At 36.1% G+C, this 22533-nt stretch overlaps 2 protein-coding genes across 4 annotated transcripts in view; both read left to right on the top strand.

Moving 5' to 3' along the window:
- LOC127166870 (immunoglobulin-like and fibronectin type III domain-containing protein 1) overlaps positions 1-2290 on the top strand; it is a 32232-nt gene extending 29942 nt beyond the window's left edge. For all 3 annotated transcript variants that reach the window (XM_051112497.1, XM_051112498.1, XM_051112495.1), the window contains one exon: positions 1686-2290. In XM_051112497.1, coding sequence (XP_050968454.1) covers positions 1686-1690 — 5 coding nt within the window. In that variant the 3' untranslated portion in view covers positions 1691-2290. The remainder of the gene's footprint in view (positions 1-1685) is intronic.
- Positions 2291-6815: 4525 nt separating this feature from the next.
- Positions 6816-17747, top strand: LOC127167129 (immunoglobulin-like and fibronectin type III domain-containing protein 1). The gene is made up of 21 exons (XM_051112972.1): positions 6816-6950; positions 7060-7182; positions 7284-7423; positions 7579-7678; positions 7814-7855; positions 7970-8018; positions 8179-8359; positions 8648-8761; positions 8848-9010; positions 10185-10457; positions 12012-12136; positions 12236-12377; positions 12460-12753; positions 13325-13504; positions 13616-13744; positions 13909-14217; positions 14544-14629; positions 14722-14914; positions 15204-15500; positions 16745-17071; positions 17633-17747. The coding sequence occupies exons 1-21, from the start codon at positions 6902-6904 to the stop codon at positions 17635-17637; spliced, it is 3321 nt and encodes a 1106-aa protein (XP_050968929.1). The 5' UTR covers positions 6816-6901; the 3' UTR covers positions 17638-17747.
- Positions 17748-22533: the final 4786 nt, after the last annotated feature.

Raw genomic sequence — 22533 nt, 5'->3', positions numbered from 1 at the left:
ATAGGGAAAAATACATAAGAATGGCCATAACTACACAGCTGTTTGTCCTATCGACGTGAAAATTGGTACGCAGTCCAAGCAGTGTCACAAGCATCTATAAGGAAATTTGCTTATTTAAAAAAACAGGACCGCTATATGCCGATGAATATTGAGCATCTATTAGACAAGCTTAACAGAGGGTGATTGGAATAAAACTCGGTGTGCCTGTTTGGCTCACAGCCCTAAAGGTCTGTGAGAAATTTGAAAGAAATTGGCCACTCGGGGGCCGCATTTTTTAAGGGAGTAAACAATTATATTATTATATATTGCACTTTTTTTTTCTTTTTTTTTTTTTACACGTACACAGGATGTTCGTGTCATACCACAGACCTCCTCGTTCCGAACAACTTTGCCTCTAGAACCACTGCAGTCAGTCAAACCGTTTGTTAAATGATAAGCCCCAAGCTGTAATGGGGTCGTTTAGAAAAGGGGCCAGTCCAAATACACCCAAAGACCTATAAAGCCTAAACAAAAACTCAAAACTTCACGAAACCCGGTGAGCACATGTGACAGGTGATTCTGAACAAGCATGCAAATTATGTATGTGCCAAAAATGCTTTTTTAAATCATTGATTTAGTTGGTTACAGTCTTTTTTCATATGTGCTTAAATGCCTTAAAGCACTTGAACCTTGGTAATCGCTGCTTGCAACTATATTTAATAATGCTTAATAACTTCCAATGCCTTGACATAACTACGTATTCAGCAGCACTTTCAATCTATTTTCATGATGTGGAGACAAACTCCTGAAGATCCTGGCCACCACTGTGGTCTTTGGACCTGGCAGTAACAATGCACTTACATTTTACTAACAAGCATTCTATCTGCTGGTTTGAGAAACAAGCGTCGATCCATCCAAATACAGGGTGATCTTGCATGATCTGCAGTAATATTGGGAAACTCAGCAAATGCCACTCAGAAAAGTTACTAAATGACAAAATGAAAACATCGAAATGCTTCTAAATCCAATCCAATTTTACAAGGCATCCAACCAATGTACCAAAAAAGTTTCTAAACATACTTCTAAATATATATTCAGAAATGCTAAGAAGAACTTGGTTAAAACTTCTATTTTAGATATTTAAGTATGTTGACTCATAAACTAAATAGTTTAAGTAAGTTAATAACATTTACATTTTGTCCCATTTGTTAACTACATTAGTTGCCATTACCTAACAATAAAATATTTCTTAAGCACTTAGTTTATTTTAATTTAAACATTTATTAATACATTATTAAAATCTAAAGTTATATCTTTAGGTCTAACGGACCTAAACTAACAAGAACTAGCAATGAGCAGTTGTATTTTTATTAACTAACATTAACAAAGATTACTTTAACAAATTAATTGTTAATTGTTAGTTAATGTATCAACTAATGTAACTACTGGGACAGAATGATAACATAATTCTGAATCCGATTTTACATGACATTCTACCAATGCACCACTAAAAGCTATATGATGTATAATGTTTCTAAACATATTTCTAAATATATCTTCAGAAATCCTTAGAATAACTTGGTCTCAAATAGTTAAATATATTTATAAGTTATTCAAAGTACATTCAGAAAGTGTAGAATATTTCATACATAACACTGCGAATAAATTTAATCTGACACCTCAACCATATTTCCTTTGTTTTTCAGAATAAAACCTTGATGAGGAGAGGATGTCAACACATACCGCTTGCAAATCACTGTTGTTTTTTGGATTTTAGGCCTTTGTACAACTACAGCATTGAGTATTTTTGCAGAAACATAGCTCATGGAAATGCTATACACTGTGTGGCCTTATGATACAGAAACGGTAGAATCAAATGCATGTGATAAACTACATATCGTCTTACTGTGTTCAACAGCATAAAAACCTGAAAACATAAAGAAAAAACTTGGTGTTGTGCTGCTTGGGTGGCTAATGCTTAATACGCCATGCTTACCTAATCCTGTTTGGCAATGATTTTACTTCAGTTTAGTTCAGGTTTGGGGGGTTTTATTGTTCTTGTACGCAATTTAATTTATTAATTTATTTATTCTTGGCTTTTGTGTATGTATCCTGCTCTTTCACACTTTAACAAATTCAATTACACTACAGTAAAAAAAGGAAAAGTGTAAAGTGCTGATTTCTCGCATCCATTTTTTCTTTTGGCTTGTCTGGAAATGAAAAGCGTAAAAGAAGCTTTTGCTTCTTCAGATATGCTTTATCAACAAAAAAGGTTTGGTGTAAATAAAATATTCAGGTTCTTTGAACAGCGTACTTGTGTATTGACCGTTATTGTATCTTATCATTACAAATCCATTACTCTGTATGTGAATTCAAAGCACAATGATCCGATTAGTAATCCATGATTCTATGCTCCTAAAATTCTCAAGAGCTGTTTTTCTGAGCACATCCATTCAGAAACAGACAAAGCTAGAGAGAAATATAATACCGAAGTCCCATATGAATGCATACAGATGTCACCATAAACTCTCACATAGAAGTAAAGTCCGAACATGCTGTCCTTGTTATATTTGGACTATTTTACTGCCAATACATTTTTTAAATGGCCTGACAAGGTCCAGCACATGTAACATCAGTACGGTGCTCCTGTGGTGTGGTTATGTATGTGCTCATGTGTATATGTCTGACTTAAGAGTCACTACATCATCATGATTTATGACCTCTCTGTCTCTTGTGATCCATATATGGGCCATAACGTCCCGGCCTGACCATACCAATGTAACTTTAAACTCGTATCCAACAAGCACAGGATTATCAGTCTTGGCCAGTTAAAATTTTACACAACCTATAAATCATTTAGCATAATTTATCTCCAAAACCATTGCATATGTTTACATTAAGCATTAACAAAGCACGTTTTCTTTTTTCGTTTTCTTAATATAGGCTAGATTAGTCTTATATGATCCATTCAGCATTTCAGAAACAAAATCAGCATTATTAGTAGGTTCAAGGCACATCATTCTGAGAAGTACAAGCTTACCCTTCTCACATCAGGAGGAAGCTGCTCCTTCTGCTGTCACCGCTGCGCCGCACGCTAACTCCTGGTGTTTGTTTTTAGTGGATAGTTTATAAGACCCTCTAAGCTTCATTCTCCAGCCTGGTCCCATATCTAAGGGAGGAGTCACAGTTCCTCATCACACTTGTGTCTTTGATCAGTACTCATGGGTAAGCTTATCCTTCAGCCAACACCCCTGAGGAGCAACAGGACACCTTTGAGGACCATCTCAAGTTGGGTCGCAAAGGTGAAGTCAGCACTCAAAGCTGAACAAAGAGCACGGGGCACAAGTCTCAAAGTAAGTAGCCAATGCAATCTATAGTATTTATACTATTATGCTACACTGCACCAAGATTATGCACAAGGACTAATGCACCTGGCCAATTAGCATAGGTTGGGGTTGGATAAAGTGTTAAACTGGCTGTGGATTACTGCATATCATGCTTTGACCATAACTATGTACTGATTTTGTGCTATTTATGTACGTAGAAGATCATTTGGACTGCATCTTTAATTAATTTACATAAAAAATAGCATGTACAGTATTGACTGTGTAATTATTGTTTTAGCCAGTGGGTAAAAATATGTTTTTTATGGCATTTCACTGTGTGATTATTACTTCTAAACACAAATAGAAATGAAAACGTCTGATTCCCACCAGAATAGCTCTCAGAAAGATGAACAGAGACATCTGTTGGGACCAAAAAAATTGTCAGGATGGTCTCTATTCCTTTCAAAGTGGTTTCCTATTATCATGCAATGATAAGAGGATGCTACACCATCTGTTTTGTTAGTTTGGAGCAATGTGTGTGACATGCAGCTTTTTCATTGATCTATAAATGTAAACAATGTTTATTTTAGGCCATTATCTTATTTTTATTGGTCCCACATCACTCCACAGCCAGCAACTCTGAGATTTCTGGTCAATTATACTGGAATGCAATTACTTTTAATGGGTTAGAGAACATTTAATGATGAAAATAGATCAGAATTCATGGATTATTGAGAAAACAACATGTTCACAATATAAATTATTTTAATTATTAATTTGATACAGAATGTCATAAAATTCATGCATTTGCAAGCCTAAATATCTAAATGGACAATGATGATGAGACCTCATTTATATAATTTACCTCAATATCTACAGTTCTACTCCTGTAAAGTACCACAGGCAGTCGTAAGAGCAGGGTAAGCAGGGTAAAGGAAAAGATCATTTAATAAGTCATAAAATCTGACATAAAAAATGTCAAAGCAGTAAGAGAAGACTTGCTGCCATTAATGGGGGGTTGACATCTTAGGACACGAGAGCCTTTCCAGGCCTCCCTTGGGCATATTTATAAATCAATCATATGTCTCAGCTGCTAGGCATGGCTATTTTTCATCTCCTACAAATATGGTTATCCCTGATAAGAAGCTGTCTGCAGATAAACTTATCTTGATGTACTGCTTACACTATAAATCAGCACCTAATTTATAATTGTATGATTATAGCATGTTCTGTCACACAGTATCTACCCATATTTAACTGTATATATCCGCAATTAATATGCAATTAATCATTTGCCAGACCTTATATATATATATATATATATATACACAATAAGTACAACACAGTACACACACATATATTAGTCAAACTCAAACTTTTATTTTGCATGCGATTAATTGCAATTAATCGTTTGCCAGACTTTATATACATGCATTATATACATACATACATATACATATACACATATGTATGCATGTATGTATATATGTATATATATATATATATATATATATATATATATATACACACACACACATATGTAACATATCACCTAGGCAACTGCTACACATAAATATTAAAAGGATGGCATAGTTTATGAAAGTTTTAATGTAGCTGTTATGAAATGCATGTGGGAATAGCATTACTATCATAGGAGATTATGGAGAAATGGAGCTCGTGAAAAATGTTGGCACTCTGCATTTAAGGTGAGAGTGTGCGTCAGAGGTGTTTTGATGGATAGTTTTATGGGGTATGTGACCTATAACAGACAAAAACATGCAGGGCTACTTGACTCACACCAGTGGGCACATGCTAAAGTGTTAATTGAGAAGGGAAGCCCTCAATTTACCGTTGCTTTAAATTACTACTCTACAGAATGCAGCCATCTTTATCATGCAAATCTGTGAATCTAGTTTCAAGCATTTCAATTTACTGTAGGTCTTTCATACAATATACATGGCCACAAGTAGTGTAAGATCAGGGCCACTCATCAGTTTACCAAAAACAAAACTAATAAATAAATCTCAATAAACACCTAAGCTGTAATCCAAAGAAAACATAATTGCTGCATATTTCTTGCTAACAATTTACAGCCACCACCTCCAGACACAATTATTGTCTCTATTTTCATTCTAAAAAACCTATCTAATAGAGTCTTCAGGAGGTATGAGATTTACTCGAAATGTGTCAGCATTACATTCCTGTAGCAGACATATTGCTTAAATCCCGAGGTTGCGGATTGGTGTAAGTGACACTGTTGCCATCTTTTTTTTCCTTCCTGTGACTGGCCCATGAATTACATTCTAGACAGCTGGAGTGTTCGTGTTGCTGTAGAGAAAAGCTGACAGAAGCGCTTAGCTTAGCCCTGCTGCTAAGCTCCATGCTCCCTGCCTCAGGGAACAGACATGATCTGAGTCAAAAAATTCATTATGCTTCCTCATCAGAACTACGTCTAGCACTTTTTCAAAAGCAATATGTTCTGGAACTTTGCCCTAATTTTATAACAATCACGAAACCTGAAAGATTAACCACATCGACCTCAACAAATACGCTTTAAGACCTGAATTCACAGTGAATTCCAAAAACGAAAATGAAACTGAAAAGTTATTACATCTTTCAAATGTATTATTTTTCTGTGGACAGCAGAAATACACAAAATACCCAGGCGAAAAAAGTGCACTTCTATAATGTGCTCTATTTTTACAGACTAGTTTTGTACTTAATGTACTAAAAATTATTCTTTAGTACTTCTGAAGGTAATCTCACAAACATCTAAATGTACTCAAATGTGCTATTTTGGGACACCATGAATGTGAACTAAAATGAGCTTTTAACATACTATCTCTGTATTAAAAAATATATTTTGTTACCACTTGTAGTACACTTAAACCTACTGGTGTTTTAAAGGTTCAAGTGGTAACTAAATATTTTTTTTTAATACAGAGATAGTATGTTAAAAGCATATGTTAGTTCCTATTCATGGTGTCCCAAAATAGCACATCTGAGTACACTTTTGAGTACATTTTTAAAGATTATCTTTAGAAGTAGTGTTTAGTGCAATTAGTGTATGAAAATAGAGCACTTTAAGTACATTATGAAAGTGCACTTTTTTCACCTGGGTACATTTCACAAAACCAATCCATGCAATTTAAAGTAAAGAGAACAAAACTAACACAAATCAGTCCAATTTGTGAATGAATCGTTTAGACTGATTTGTGAATCAAATCAGTGGCTCAAAGGAGGAGAAAAAAAATCTAGCTCAGAAGAACAATTTGTTCTCTGATCCAATTATTGAGTTAAAATCATTGACTTAATGGTCCGTTTACAGCAGTTCTTAAGTTAACAGAGTGTAAAATAGAGTAAAAGATTCCTTTTGCAAAAAACACTTTAAAATCTCTCATCGTTTTCCTATAGAATAAAGAATCTCATACAATACAGAAGGATGAGTGAATAATGACAGAATATTAATTCTGTAAATAATTTTGTGTGATCTACTCCTGCAAAACAGTTAAAAAGTTCATACTTGTAATGATTTTTTGGCCTAACTAATGTTATTCATCCCACAGGACCGAGTTCTCTGAATCCCACATGCCAAGATGAAATTTACAAAAAGTAAAGAAGAGGAACCCACTGCTCCTGGGCAAGGTAGATATTCATCCACACATTTTCAGCAAATCACTGAGAACCTTTTCAAAATCTATTGATTTCATGTATAAAGTATCACAGCTTTTAAAATTCTCTTTTCATTCCTCAGTGGCCATTAAGAAGCGATCTAAAGTCCCAGGAGTAATGATCACACAGTTTGTGAAGGAAATCCCAGCAGGAAAAAGTCATCCCGACTTCTCCCGCAAACCCATCGCCTTGACTATTCAGGAAGGTACAGTAAAACAGCTCAAAGCATCTTTAATGCTCAAAGAAAAGACATAATGACTGTGTTTTTCAGAAGTACTTGACCGACTTTGTTAAACCCTTTCACAGGAAAGTTTGCGGTTTTCAAAGCCATCATCACAGGAGATCCAACGCCAACTGTGACATGGGCTCGAAACAACGGAGATGTATCTGATCCTGAAAGATACATTGTTTCTTACGATCCAATCTTAGGAGAACATCAGTTACAGGTGCCATACTGTCTGCAACTTGTTTAACACCATTATTTTTTCATTAAAAAACACTTTTATCCATGTATTGTTTCATAATCTTACATCCGCTTTCTTATATCTGCTATTGTTCTATTATTATTTAAAACCTATAGTATTACTGTATTACCCAATAGATGCCAAATGTTGGAGTTGATCAAGCAGACACGTACAAATGTTATGCAAGTAATGAATATGGACGTGCTATAGTCACAGTCACACTCAACGTGATTGAAGGTCAGTGCAAAACCTCTAACAATTGTACTTTGGAAATTTGTAGCAAGCAGAAAGTACAAATAAAACAAGTGAATCAATTATCTGACTCGGCTGTGCTGAAAAAAAAAAAAACAATTCTTTTTTTTTTTTTTTCAGTTGGGTTCAAGAAGGGCAAAGCGATGCAGGAGGCACGATTAGGTCTGTCTGCATTCAAGTCTTGAGTGAATCACAAAAGCAATAAACAACCAAATATTTTAAATGCAGCCTCTCCTGCAGAATAAAGATAAATAGAGCAAGTATATTTATTTTCAGAGCAACGAGAGAAAGCAGCAGCCGATTTAAAAAAGACCCTGAGGACCCGGTAAGTTCTTGCTGATCATACCAATGATGGTTCTAGCATTCCGAATGACCTGTTTATCTTTTTTTTTTTTTTTTATTGAAATGCAAAAGTGGCTGCATGTGTCCAGCCTGACCCTAGTCGTTCCGGGAAGGGGTATTCACGGCGTATTGCGTTTTCACAGAGCCGAACAAAAGGAGGAGAGGAAAGATGGAGAAGTTGATGAGAAATTTTGGGAACTGTTGCTGAGCGCTGATAAAAAGGACTACGAGCGCATCTGCGCTGAATACGGGGTGACTGACTTTCGCTGGATGTTGAGGAAACTGAACGAGAAGAAAAGGGAAATAGAAGAGCAGCAGTCCCAGGTGCGTTTCAAATGAACAGTGAAAAATCATTATGTACTGTTGAGGGATATTCATGAACCTTATTAAAAGTTCAGCTAAGGCTTAACCAAATCCATCAAACAAAATAATAAATGTCATAGTTTTCAACACGTAAATACACCGGCGCTGGAAATGAATGTGATGTGTGAAATACCTCACCAGTCTCTATTACTATTTTTGCTCAAGAAGTGCATGTGCTAAATGCCTGTGTAAATCTAGCCTCTGGGGTGTCTTTTGAAAGTTTCGAAAGTGTATTTTTAACTTCCTCAGTACATCGAACACCTGAGCAACCTGAGACACATTGAAATCAAGACGCCCGGATGTGCCGAATTTGAATTTGAGATGGATCTCAAAGATCCCAATGCCAGAATCTTCCTCTTCAAGGTTAAGCAATAAACACATTTTTGATTACTTTTATTTTAAATTTTTTAGTTAATTTGCAAAACATATCTGCATTTTGTTTGTCACAGGATGGTGTTATGGTTCCATTTACCTCCGATACCGATGAGAAGCATTGTTTGCGTCAAGTTGGCAAGAAATTCATCTTTAGCGTACATGGTCTGAGTGCAGAAGATGCTGGATTGTATCAAGTCGATATTGAGGGGGTCAATGTCTTCTCCACTGACTTTAAAAGTGAGCTTTAAGCATACAGCTATCCACTTCATGTTTAACATTAACGTATAACATCAAAAGGATAGACAAAATTCTGTCAGCATTTACTCAACTTTATATTTTTCCATCATGTTTAAGAATATTTTTCTTCTGGGAATTCCAATTTGAAGAATGCCTGAACTTTCCATACAATTAAAATGTTAAACATATGTGTCGAACAACCTGAAACTTAACTTATTAATTATACACTAAAATCAACACATTAGCTTTCGAATTTCATCTGCACATGGATTAAAATTCAAAACATTCAAAAAGGAGAACATTATAAGTCAACAGCGTTTTACAATTTGGTATTTGGCATGGAGATTCATGCAAAATATCTCCTTTTGTGTTTGAGAGAAGAAAGAAAATGCAATGAGATAGAACAACATGAGTGTGAACATATGAATTTTCAGTTCTGAATGAATTATTCCTTTACATGTGGGAAAACTGACAACTGAGGAATGCTGACAACTAGTTACAGTGATAGTTCACCCTAAAATGAAAATTCTGTTATTAATTACCCTCATGTCGTTCCAAACCCGTAAGAACCTCGTTCATCTTCGGAACACAAATTAAAATATTTTTGATGAAATCCAAGAGCTTTCTGACCCTGCATAGACAGCAACACAACTACACATTCAAGGTCCAGGAAGGTAGTAAGGACATTGTCAAACTTCAGTGACTTCAGTGGTTCAACTGTAATTTTATGGATTTACAAGAATACTTTTTGTGTCCAAAGAAGACAAAAATAATGACTTTCTTTAATAATTTCTTCGCTAACCTCTCGGCCTTCGACAGGCATTCACGACAGTACCAGGCATACATTTTTATTGAATAAAGTTGTTATTTTTTATTTTCATTGTGCTTCAATGAACTATTTTATCGATGTCCTTACTACCTCTCCTGGTCTTGAATGTGGTAGTTGCTGTCTATTCAAAGCCAGAAAGCTCTTGGATTTAATCAAAAATCAAAAATATTAAATTTGTGTTCTGAAAACGGGTTTGGAACAACATGAGGGTAAGTAATTAACATAGAATTTTCATTTTGGTTAAACTATCCCTTTAAAAGTTGCTATTCATTTATACAGTATCTTACCAAATCAAGAACACTTTTAGGTTAAAGCATGCTTTTGTTTTTGTCTCTACCTTTACAGTTCCAGCGGTAGACTTCTTGGTTAAGATTCAGGAAGTGAAGGCTGTGGAAAGAGAGGATGCCGTGTTTGAGTGTGTCTTATCTGCTCCGTTCCCAAAGATCTCTTGGCTAGGCAAGAACATCCCCCTGGAACAGGGTGAAAAGTATGACATCTCTGTCTCAGAGGACATGCTAATTCATAGGCTGGTGGTGAAGGACTGTATGCAAGTAGACAAAGGAATCTATGCAGCTGTGGCTGGAATGAAGTCCTGTAATGCCTGGCTGATAGTGGAGGGTAAGATCAAATTCAGACATCACCCACATTTATCAGATTAATTGATAAACATGTTAAAGTGTGCTGAGCCTCGCATATCAGCCATGTGATAAATATTCATAAACTTATATCATTGCAGTTGACACATTTATCTCCCAGAGTAGATTTAAGTAGATTTCATTCATAAATTCAAAATTAGAATCTTTTGTTCACAGCCAAAAGTTCAAATTATTCTAATTAAATGAACATTGATTGCTGCAATTATACCGTTTCAGTATGGACCGACTTGACAAGCACTAATAAATCATTCATTCTGAATCCGCAAAATTGACAATTTCAATAAAATACTTTAAATATAAATGAATACTGAGCACAAAAGAAAACTGATTGCTTGCATTGTTCAAATGGCCATTTATGTCCATTATATCATTGAGAGAAGGATGTACGTGTGCAGTGTCATGTAGACATCTAGCAAGTTTTCCACTCAATGACCAGAATATTAACACCTCATTCCTATGTGGGTCTGTCCTTGGAACAGCTGACCCAGATCCGAACCAGAGGGGCAAGAAGGCAGCACGCAAAACCACTCAAGCAGGAGGTGGAGGCGCAGACCTGATCAGGATCGCGGCAGAGCAACAGGAGAAACTGCAGAAGGAACGCGAGGAGAGGATGGAGAGAATGGAGCAGCTGAAACAGATTCAGGCTGAAGAGGCTGCTGCCAAGGAGGAAGAGAAACCAGCAGAGGAAGAGAAACCAGCAGAGAAAGAGAAACCAGCAGAGGAAGGAACTGCTGCACCAGAACCGCCAAAACCAAAGGCTAAACCTAAACCCAAACCCAAGCCTAAACCAGAACCCAAGACAGACTCTGAAGGCGTTGCACAAGAGCCAGAACCTGAGCCAGAGGTGGAGGAGGAACACCCAGAACCAGAGGAACCAGAGGCTACTCCATCACCACCAGAGGAAGAGGCACCCAGTGAGGCGTCAAGAAAAAGAGTAAGGACTGGGCCCTTGGTCCCAGACACCATTATCGGTAAGATTGCTGATAGTGATTACCACTTACATTTCCATTTTTTCATAGCTTATAAAAATAGCTTGGGAAATAAGAAACATTTGCTCGACAATAAGACTTCACCTGTCGAGTTATATGTTATTGACTGACTAAACAGAAATGGCTCAAATGAATCATTAACTTGGGAATTGGATGTTAGTCATGCTATATGGTTTTAATTTACTAAACAGAAAGGATTCAAAAGAGTCATTCACTTGAGAACCAGACTTGAGTGGTTGTACATTTATTCTTCACTAAAAAGAATGGGGTTCTGGCTTTAATAGACATGCTGCAAGTTTTACACAGAATAGAGTTATTTGCTCGAGACTTCTTTGGTCGTGCAGCATTTTTCACACTGAACAGTAATGCGGGAAACACTTTCTGAGTATTTTAGGACAGTGTTCCATTTGCATCAGCAGAAAAATTCATATGCGACAACCACCCCTATTTTCTGTAGATCCTGCCAGTGCATCATTTTACTGAAGATATAAGTTTAAGTTTAATATAACCTAGTACCTGTTGTTCAGATCCAGGAGTTCACTTCACCAGTGGACTGTCAGATGTTCATGCCATCATTGGTCAGTCAGCTGAAATGATGTGCAAACTCAGCAGTGAAAAATGTGATGGCATTTGGTACAAGGATGGGAAGGAGGTAAGCACAGTTTCTGATGCTCAAAATCCCAGTGTAATAATTAATGATACACAATGATTGTATTTAGTAAGTAATAATTCTGTTGAAATATGTATATAGATAACAGCCACAGATGATCTAAAGATCGTCAAAGATGGAGCTGTCCATAAACTAATTGTTTCAAACTGCAAAGAGGATGACAGTGGAAAGTACCGCTTTGAGGCAGATGGACGTAAAACTGAGGCGATGCTGGTCATTGAAGGTAATTAACATCGCATGTACAACATACAGAGTAGCATTTTCTGGTAAGTCAGGAACTTACTCTATTGTATACTGTGTTTCAGATCCACCAAGGATGAATCAAGATGACTTGGCTAAATTCTCAGAGCCTGTGATAATCAAGGTTGGCCAAAATGCAACTTTCAAAATGGACTTTGTAGGTCGTGAGCCAATGAAAGTGCAATGGTACAATGAGGGCGAGGAGATGCTTGATGATAATCACATCAGGATTGAGAAGTCAGACAGTCATAGTCGCCTTCTACTTGTGAAATGTCAACGCAAAGACAGTGGAGAAATAAAGCTGAAGCTTAAAAATGAGTTTGGAACCACTGATGCCTTTTCAAGACTCATCGTTCTAGGTTGGTACTTGAAAAGCCATGTAGCATTCACATGTAATTAAGAAAAGAATGTAAAATAACCTGTCGCCAATGGAATTTGAAAATATAATCCAATTTATAATCCACAAGATGTTTGTATACAGCACGTTCTACAAACACAATCAAGAACACAATATTCTTTCTTGTAATTCAGATAAACCCACTAACCCAATGGGACCAGTTGAAGTACTAGAAGCCTCAGCATCTTGTGTGGAGTTCAAATGGAGGTCCCCAAAAGATGATGGTGGTTCTCCTATAAAAAACTACTACATTGAGCGTAACCAAATTGGACGCAACAGCTGGACAAAAATTGGAAATATCCCCGGAGAGCCACATTACAAGGACACTGACGTGGATCATGGAAGGAAGTACTGCTATCGCATCAGGGCCGTGACTGCAGAGGGCACCAGTGATGTTTTTGAGACAAATGACATCCAGGCTGGCACCAAAGGTGACGTTACATGTGTTTAGATCTCGAGCAGAGCATTAAGATGTAACTGAAAATGTAAGTAAACACCGAAACCGTTACATATAAAGGACTAATCTGTTACAGCATATCCTGGACCACCATCTACACCCAAAGTGGTCAGTGCCTTCAAGAATTGCATTACTTTGGCATGGACACCTCCCACTAACACCGGTGGAACCAACATTGTTGGCTACAATATGGAGAAACGCAAACGGGGCAGCAACTTATGGGGTCAAGTGAACCCACCTGATGAGCCAATCAAAGGTTTTCTTCACATTTTGTAGATCTCAGAGTGCTTTTCATCTGCCATTTAGTGATTTCTTTAAAACATGCTAGATTTTACTTACACTTGTTTTACTCATTGTCATCTTTAAGGCAAACAGTATGATGTGAAAGATGTCGTTGAAGGAATGGAATATGAATTCCGTGTGTCCGCCATCAACTTCTCAGGTGCTGGTGAACCAAGCACACCCTCTGAATTTGTGATAGCCAGAGATCCAAAAAGTAAGTCAACAACACTCAAATGATTATCACATTGACACATTTTATGGTACAAGATGCCGGATGTTCAAAATCTGCTGGAATAAAGCACAAAGGAAAAAGACAAAAAATAATAATTTTACAACTGAACTACCCTGACCTTTCTCTACTTCAATTTGGGATTTCAGAACCCCCTGGTAAAGTCATTGACCTGAAAGTCACAGATTCCACCTATACCTCTTTGTCTTTGAGTTGGACTAAACCAAAGGAGGAGGAAGGTGTCCAGGATGAAGCTAAAGGTTATTTTGTGGAATTAAGGCCAGCTGAGAACACAGAATGGGGTCGCTGCAACTCCAACCTACTCATTACAACTTCCTATACAATTCTTGGCCTCAAATCGATGGCTATGTACTGGGTCCGAGTGGTTGCAACCAATGAAGGAGGTGATGGGGAACCACGAGATCTGGACAACTACATCATTGCCATGCCTCCCCCTGGTATAAACTGAATATATTTTTATAATGTGTACACCAACAGTGTGAACAAACTTTACATTTCTTGATTTTAAAATTTAAATTGCATTTATGAATTTTACAAAGGCTTTTATCCAAAGTGATGAAGACTTATTTTTATACTTGTTTATTTTACTATTAATCAAAATTTTGGAAAATAGTACTAGTAAAAATGTGCATTTGTCCAAAACCTACTGCTTTATTTGTTTCAAATATTTAATAATCATTTTTAATTAGCATTCTATTTTTTTACGGTAAATACTGTTACATCAACATTAATTTGATATTTCTCCAACCTCTTTTTTTTACAGTAAGGCCAAATTTCACCAACCGGAAAATGAAGAGCTTTATGGTTGTGAGAGCTGAAAATTCTGCTCGAGTCAACATAAACTTTGAGGTATTGCAATGCTACAGAACAAAATTGTGATATTTGCTGTCCTCAGATGTCCTACCTACTGATTTTAATAAAATATTAACTCTCATATGCAGGCATCCCCAATGCCAACTATAATTTGGCTGAAAGATGGAATGCCTGTGTCTAAACGTGTGACCGTGAGCAATACAGATGGGATGTCCCAGCTCCTGATTCCCAGTGCTGAGCGCTCTGACAGTGGAATATACACCATCATAGTCAAGAACATAGTGGGTCAGGAGACATTCAGTGTTGAGATCAGAGTGACGGGTGAGAGAGCCAACCACATCAGGCCTGAAATCTCATTTGCTTACTGCGATTTTGCACTCAGAATGTGTCTCTGGATAAACATACTTGTTCGTCCTGGAACAACATCAACCAATCAGATTTTAGGGTTAGACTAAGTGCTGAGATTTCAGCAATTTCACCCTGATTTCGGTGGTTGTTATTATCTGTTCCAGGAAAACATGTTTATTAAGGAACACATCCTACTTGGCAAAATCTCTAAAATAATATTAAGGAACATTATGGATTGTGTGGATACCTGGCATGTTTGCAGATGATCCAAAGCCACCTGGCCCAGTGGAGCTGGAAGAAAATGTCCCTGGCACATTGACAGTTTCTTGGGAACCATCTCCTGATGAAAAACGAGATAATCACTTGCACTATATGGTGATGAAACGAGACTCCATCAAACGAACCTGGCATACAGTTGCAGACCGCTTATTCAACAACAACTTCACAGCAGTCAACATCATGCCAGGAAGGGAATATAACTTCCGTGTGTATGCCAAAAATGACATAGGCCTCTCAGAACCATCTGAGTCCCTAACATGGGGCGTTGTAAGGAAGAAAGGTGAGCTAGCTGACTCTTCTACCTCCTTCGGTCTACTCTTTATAGAATATTAGTGTTGAAGTCAAAAGTTTACATACATCTTTCAGAATCTGAAAAATGTTAATTATTTTACCAAAACAAGAGGGATCATACAAAACGCATGTTATTTTTTACATTTACATATAGAAAAAAATAAGTGTTGAATTTATAAAAATGACCCTGTTCAAAAGCTTACATATACTTAATACTGTGTTCCTGTGATCCACAGCTGCTTTTTGTTTTTTTGTTTTTTTAGTGATAATTGTTCATGAGTTCCTTGTTTGTCCTGAACAGTTAAACTGCCCACTGTTCTTCAGGAAAATCCTTCAGGTTCCACAAATTCTTTGTTTTTTCAGCATTTTTGTGTATTTGAACCCTTTTCAACAATGACTATATGATTTTGAGATCCATCTTTTGATTTTGAGGACAACTGAGGGACTCATATGCAACTATTACAGAAGGTTCAAAAGCTCACTAATACATCAAAAGTAAAAACGATACATTAAGCACCAGGGGGTGAAAACTTTTGGAATTTGAAGGTCAGATTTAACTTATTTTGTCTTCTGGAGAACATGTAAGTATCTTTTGTAGTTTCTGAAGGGCAGTACTAAATTAAACTAAAAATATGATATTTAGGCAAAGAAAGAAAAGTGTACACATCTTTATTCTGTTCAAGTTTACACCCCTGGCTCTTCATGCATTGTTTTTCCTTCTGGAGCATTAGTGAACATTTGAACGTTCTGTAATAGTTGCATATGAGTCCCTCAGTTGTCCTCAGATGGATCTCAAAATCATACAGTCATTGTTGGGAAGGGTTCAAATACACAAAACATGCTGAAAAAAAGATGAAATTGAGGGACCTAAAGGAATTTTCTGAAGAACAGCGGGCAGTTTAACTGTTCAGGACAAACAAGGGACTCATGAACGACTATCACCAAACAAAAAAACACAGCTGTGGATCATTTAGGCAACAACATGGTATTAAGAATCAAGTAAACTTTTAAACAGGTTTTTTTTTTATAAATTCAACTGTTATTTTCTCTTGTGGACTATACGTAAACATCTTTTAAGTGAAATATCTTATTCAGGTTAGTACTAAATAAAAAAAATAACATGCATTTTGTATGATCCCTCTTATTTTGGTAAAATAATTAACATTTTTGCAGATTCTGCAAGGTGAATTTAAACTTCAGCTGTAAATAAACTTGTTTTCTTATGTTCTGCAGAAAAGTTCAGCCTCAACTTAGCTCCTTCCAAAACTTGCAACTTTGACTCCGCTCCCATTTTCACGGTTCCCCTGAAGACACACACCACCCCAGAGAAATATGAGTGTTACATGAGCTGTGCGGTCAGAGGCGACCCCACACCTCATGTCACCTGGTACCGCAACAACATCAGCCTTAACACTGACACCAACTACTACATCACTAACACCTGTGGAGTGTGCTCCATGCTCATCTTGAGAGTCGGTGCCAAAGACAATGGAGAATACAAAGTAGTGGCAGAAAACTCTTTAGGCCGTGCCGAATGCAGCACACAGCTGACAATCTTAGGTATGTTGTCAGAATATATGTGAAAACAGCAGCTGTGGTTTGACTTTGTGTACGTAGAAGTTGAGCTACTATACACTGAATATCTATAAATAAATTTCTGCATCAATGTAAATTAAATAAATATGTATATACCGTATATACACACTGGCGTTCAAAAGTTTGGTTGGTAAAACAATGTTTATGAAAGTAGTCTCTTGCTCACCTGCATTTAAAATTGTAAAATATTATTACAATTTACAGTCACTGTTTTAATATATTTTAAAATGCATTTTATTCATGCATGCAAAGCTGAATTTTCAGCAGCCATTAGTCCAGTCTTCAGTGTCACATGATCCTTCAGATATTCAGTCTAATACGCTAATTTGCCTCTTAAGTAACTTTTCTTATTATTATCAATTGTGAAAACAACGTTGCTTAATATTTTTGCTTAATATTTATAGAAATCACAAAAATATAAAAACGTCTTTTCCTTTTGATCATATAGCTCTGAACATTCTGCTGGTTGGGAAAAATATTCCAAGTATTGTATCTTTGAGTAATTTCTGCTTTTTCATTTTTCAGAGTGAAATATCTGTATGCCATCTGGAAGACTCCACTGACTCATCTTCAATTTATAAATGTAAACATAATTGAAAACCCCAGCTAGGCATTTTAAGTTTATTAATGTAAACTGCACGTTTGATTTAACTGTAATATCAAGTACAATATTTTGTTTGTTTCAAAGAGTATGCAGCTTGTTTTGTCATTTGATCATTGTATTTCCTTGTCTGTAATTTGCCATCGATTGCCATCACAAATAAAAGGAGTGATTTAAACGTATGCAGTGCAACAAATTTACTGTTTAAAGCCATATTTGTGACAAACATTGGTCTCCAAATTGATCTTATACTACTATATTTTACGTGACCCTACTAGGGCAAAGGTTAAAAACACTTAAAAGTGAAAACAAGTAACATTTGCTCTTAATAGCTAGTAAACCTGCTTGCAAATGTCTGTGCTGTGCAATAACTTTCCCTGTAAATATTTGAAGTTGGCCATAAACCATGATCATAAAAAATCCCTCCAACCTCGAACAAGTAAGGGACTGTTGAAATCTCCCCAACGGTAAAAGTATTTCCAAAATCAGTACAAAATATGTTACTCTGAGGCATTTTCAAATAAATGTCACCAAATGCAAGAAATAAATAAAAAAAAAAAAGGCATAAAAGTGTTTTATTTTTCATAGACCTGGCCTTGGCTCTTGCTTTATAGCTTTCCATTATTAACTTTCCCCTACAGGGACGAAAGTGCGTGCTGGTAGTAAATGGGAAATGCATATAAACCTGGTGGCAGATGTCTGGGTTAGCATGTACTGAGGTCAGAGAGGGACGAAGTCAAGTGGACAGATGGCGGCGCCTCTGTAGACAGGGAGTGGCCGCTAGCAGTTTGAAGAATTCTAAGTGAACATATATGTGAAAATATATCATCTGCAGACAACCAGTAGAAAGTAGATACAATCTAGTGCTGTTATGTCAAATTAAAGTACTGCATGTCCCTAACATTATTTGCTGCTAAATTCAGAGTTTGACATGGCAATAAATGCTTTTGACATACTAGGCTTGACCAAGCACTAAAACTTATACTACCCTTCCTAAAATATCTGTTCTTCCAACTGCGTATGAACAATATGTACATACTAAAGTGTTTATTAAAAACAAATGGAAATAAATCTTCAAACTAACAGCAGTACAAATGGACTTTGTCATGTGGGTTCTAGCTAAGTGGATAAATAACACAAAACAAAGTACTGCAGCCAGTGGGCCAGAGAACTGGCCAAAGCAAAATTAGAGAGGTGACTGTGCAAATTATCAAAAATTAACTCAAGTGTGCTTTTTAGGGATGTGCCCGAATAGTGAGTTCATGATTGGAAAGGCGCAGAAAACGAATAGCGTTTGTAACCACTAAAGGGACATGATTAGGCGCTTGCTAGCGGTAGCATGTTACATTAAAGTGATAATATTAATAAATTATTGTTACATTTTTTTGGTCGGGGTTCCCTTGGTAAATTCGTATTTCAGGGGCTAAATATGACGTTATTGGTGTCGCTTCAACCCGCGGCAACAGTGTTAAAGTAGCCCAATTGCTCGGGAAAACTGCGGACTTGGCAACATTGGTGTGATTGCAAATCTCTAAAGTGAAAGTAAAAAGCCAGCGCACATTCAAACGCAATTTCAATGCACCGCATATTAATAGCGGCTCCCTGTTGCCCGCAATTTATACACAATATAAATACACAATGATATAATTGCAAGAGAAGGCACTGAAATATATAGGCCTATATTTTCTTCCCATCTTGTATTTATTCTCTTTTGGCGTTCCGTAGTACACGTCATTTCTTTTCCAAACAAGTCATTCTGAACTGTCTGTAATACTTAATAAAAGTAATACAATAATTCTGTAATAAATAAAATACTTTATTTACAAAATAAAACATTAAAAGCAGACATTTTACCAATTAATTCTAACTTGATATTGTCAAATGAAATGGGTAAAAACAACCTTGTTTTAAAATGTTCAGTTTTATTTCGCATTTAAGAATTAAAGAGAATGAACATGCCTTAAGTTATTATTATTATAAAACATGCAAGGGAAAAAGCGCAGTCAGTTTTCACAAGCAGGTGTGGGGTTGAATGAAGCATAATGATTGGCTGTCTGTACATTATCTCAATTAGATGGCTACTTACCAAATATATAAATAAATGGACATTAAATATTGAATTGAGTTTAAATTATTAATGTGAGAAGGAAATTATTAATGTAAGAAGGAAGAGACCGCACAGTGATATGAAAGATATGTCATGTAAGGACAATTATACAGTATATTTATTTATAGTATATTTTTAATTTTTGTTTCATAATATAATATTTTTTTAAAGAATTATCCTATGCTCATTTATTTGATCAAAAACAGTAGTTTTGTGAAATATTATTTCAATTTATAATAATAGTTTTCTACTTTTATATAATTGGAAACAATTTATTCCTGTGGTGGCAAAGCTCAAAACATTCATGCTGATTTATTATGAATGTTGAAAACAGCTGTGCTGTTGAATATTTTATTTGAACCTGTAATACCTTCTTGTCAGGATTCTTTGATAAATAAAAAGTAAAAACAGAATTAATCTTTTGTAACAATATACACTACTGTTCAATAGTTTGACCTTTTTGAAATAAATAAAAAACACGTTTATTCAACATGGATACAAAAACATAACTAAATTAATCAAATTTAATTATTTCAGAGAGCAGTGAATTTAAAAACCTAGAATTATTACCAAAGCAAAACCACAAACAGTGACAGGTAATGGCATAAAAATGATATATGCTGGGCAGTTTTTAGCAGTGACATTCATTCTGAGCCTTGCTGTGATGAGGTAATTTGATATCAAATAGACACTTCTTGAGGCAACCTAGGGTTAACTGCCATGGTCAAGGGTTCAGATATAATAGGAACCTTCAGAATGGATTTCAGCCTTTTCCTGATTTAGCACAAATGACCAGATTTGGAAGAGTTATAATACTGTTTAACTGCAGATGCATTTTGTTGGTTTTTAGTTGCCTTTATTAATTGACTTCTATTTCCAGTGCACAAGGCACACATTAATAGTTTCTGTAAAACATTCTACTGAATAATATACTACATCAGAGCCTCAGACTGCTTGCCTCTTTATTTTGGAAATGACTAATTTAGACCACTCATCACAGAGAGGTCAGCTGTAATTTACATAATAGGTGTCACACTGTCCTCAGCAGTGTTCACGGCTGCCATAATGTAATTTATTAATAAACCAGTCGGAGTTCTCGGCTTGTGTTTATGAAATGGTTTCAAGAGATAGTTCCATTTTTTAAGCTCTAAATAAATGTATGATCATATTAATATTTAGAAAAACATCAGTTATCCTTATATCCTCAATAATTATATGCACATCTCAACAACTTAATACGCCATCTCACAGAAATCTATTACGTCTCCATGAGGATTTAGGTAATTTTATACTATGCAAACAGGCTTGACATTTTAATCAGCACATAATGGCAGAAGACTTTTTAATCACCCTATCGTGTCCATTTATGTCTGTATTTATTCAGTTTGCAGCTCTTTTCCCTACTGTTTTAACTAGAGCATGAAAAAGGCATCCCTTGCATATCCTTTATATGTAATATTTCCATTTCCCAGTTCGTTTCTGTATTCTCATCCCTTGTGCTGTTTGTCACCCCACACATAGATGTGCAAAAATCTCTTATCATCCTACTGAGGAATCCGTTTTGGCCCCCAAGGTGTCCTTTATCAAAAGCGATGTTCATCCGCGCCTGACAGCGGTCAGAATGTATTGGTGTTCTTGCCGGGGACCTTAAAAACACTTGTCATTACTTCTCATTGCCTCTAGCTTGTGGTAAGAATCAAATAAATTCAGTTTCACTAAGAGGAGGAGTTTTCAGCCAATCCCACATGTCCTCTTGTGAACCCGGTGCTTGGCATCTTACGGGCAGCTTAATGAAATTAATATATCGGATTTTCTGCCATGATTGATATGCTACATCCAAATGTAAACCATAATCTACTCTGCTGAAACTTGGACATCAGCAAATCTGATTTATTGCAGGTACTTAAAGAAGAACTTATTGCACCTCTTCCTTCCCATGAAATTATAAAATGAACCTTTTGGATGTCAGCCATTATAATTGCCAGCGCTGAGAGACTCCAAAGTGGCAGTTAAAAACAAACTTAATGCAAGAGTCTGTCGGCAATGACCTTGAAGGCCACCAAACATTGGCTAATCCTGCTGTTGTGGAACCACCGACTGGTTAAAGCGAGTGATTGAAGATGGCTGGTTTGAAGAAAGCATCTATGCCACCCTGCCATGTCTGGAAACAGTTTACACTTTATTTTAATCATGGATGACTCATCGCTGAGTCACTGTTTGATGTAGCAAATGAGCAAAAAAGTTTAATTTAGGGGATGCATATTCCATGCTATAGCAGAGAAGTGCTATATTCATACACCTGTTGTAACTTACATAAATAGGTACTGTGACGTTACTGATAACAAAAAAAGTCTATTAAAATGATGCAGTTTATCATGTTAATATGAAGGAATTGATTTTTCACAGGTATTTAAGCCACATCTATCTATTACTCAAGAAAAGTAATTGTAAGTAATTACAAGCTACTAATTACATCTTCAGCAGTGTAATTAGATTTCTAATTACTCTCTAAAAAGCATTGCATTACTTATTACTAATTACTAAAATCCATATCAACCTCAACCAGTTAAACAATGCAAGGATAGACATCAAACTGCTCTGTTAATGCTTTCAGATAAATAATATAAAATTTCATCAATTATTCTTGAACTGACCAAAGTATTGAAAGGGAGAAGATTACATTAAAAATAAAAACATACATTTTAATATTAGATGTTA

This window comes from Labeo rohita, chromosome 6 (assembly GCF_022985175.1).
Source record: "Labeo rohita strain BAU-BD-2019 chromosome 6, IGBB_LRoh.1.0, whole genome shotgun sequence".
In the NCBI taxonomy this organism is placed as follows: Eukaryota; Metazoa; Chordata; class Actinopteri; order Cypriniformes; family Cyprinidae; genus Labeo; species Labeo rohita.
Note: the sequence above shows the minus strand (reverse complement) of the source record. Positions and strands in the feature narration are given on the sequence as shown.

What these genes read in the sequence shown, in the direction of transcription:
- LOC127167129 (XM_051112972.1), top strand. Translation starts at nt 6,902, where the DNA reads ATGAAATTTACAAAAAGTAAAGAAGAGGAACCCACTGCTCCTGGGCAA. An exon ending in TGCCTGGCTGATAGTGGAGG is followed by an intron (nt 10,458 to 12,011) that starts GTAAGATCAAAT and finishes CCTGTTGTTCAG; the next exon opens with ATCCAGGAGTTCACTTCACC. An exon ending in GGGCGTTGTAAGGAAGAAAG is followed by an intron (nt 15,501 to 16,744) that starts GTGAGCTAGCTG and finishes TATGTTCTGCAG; the next exon opens with AAAAGTTCAGCCTCAACTTA.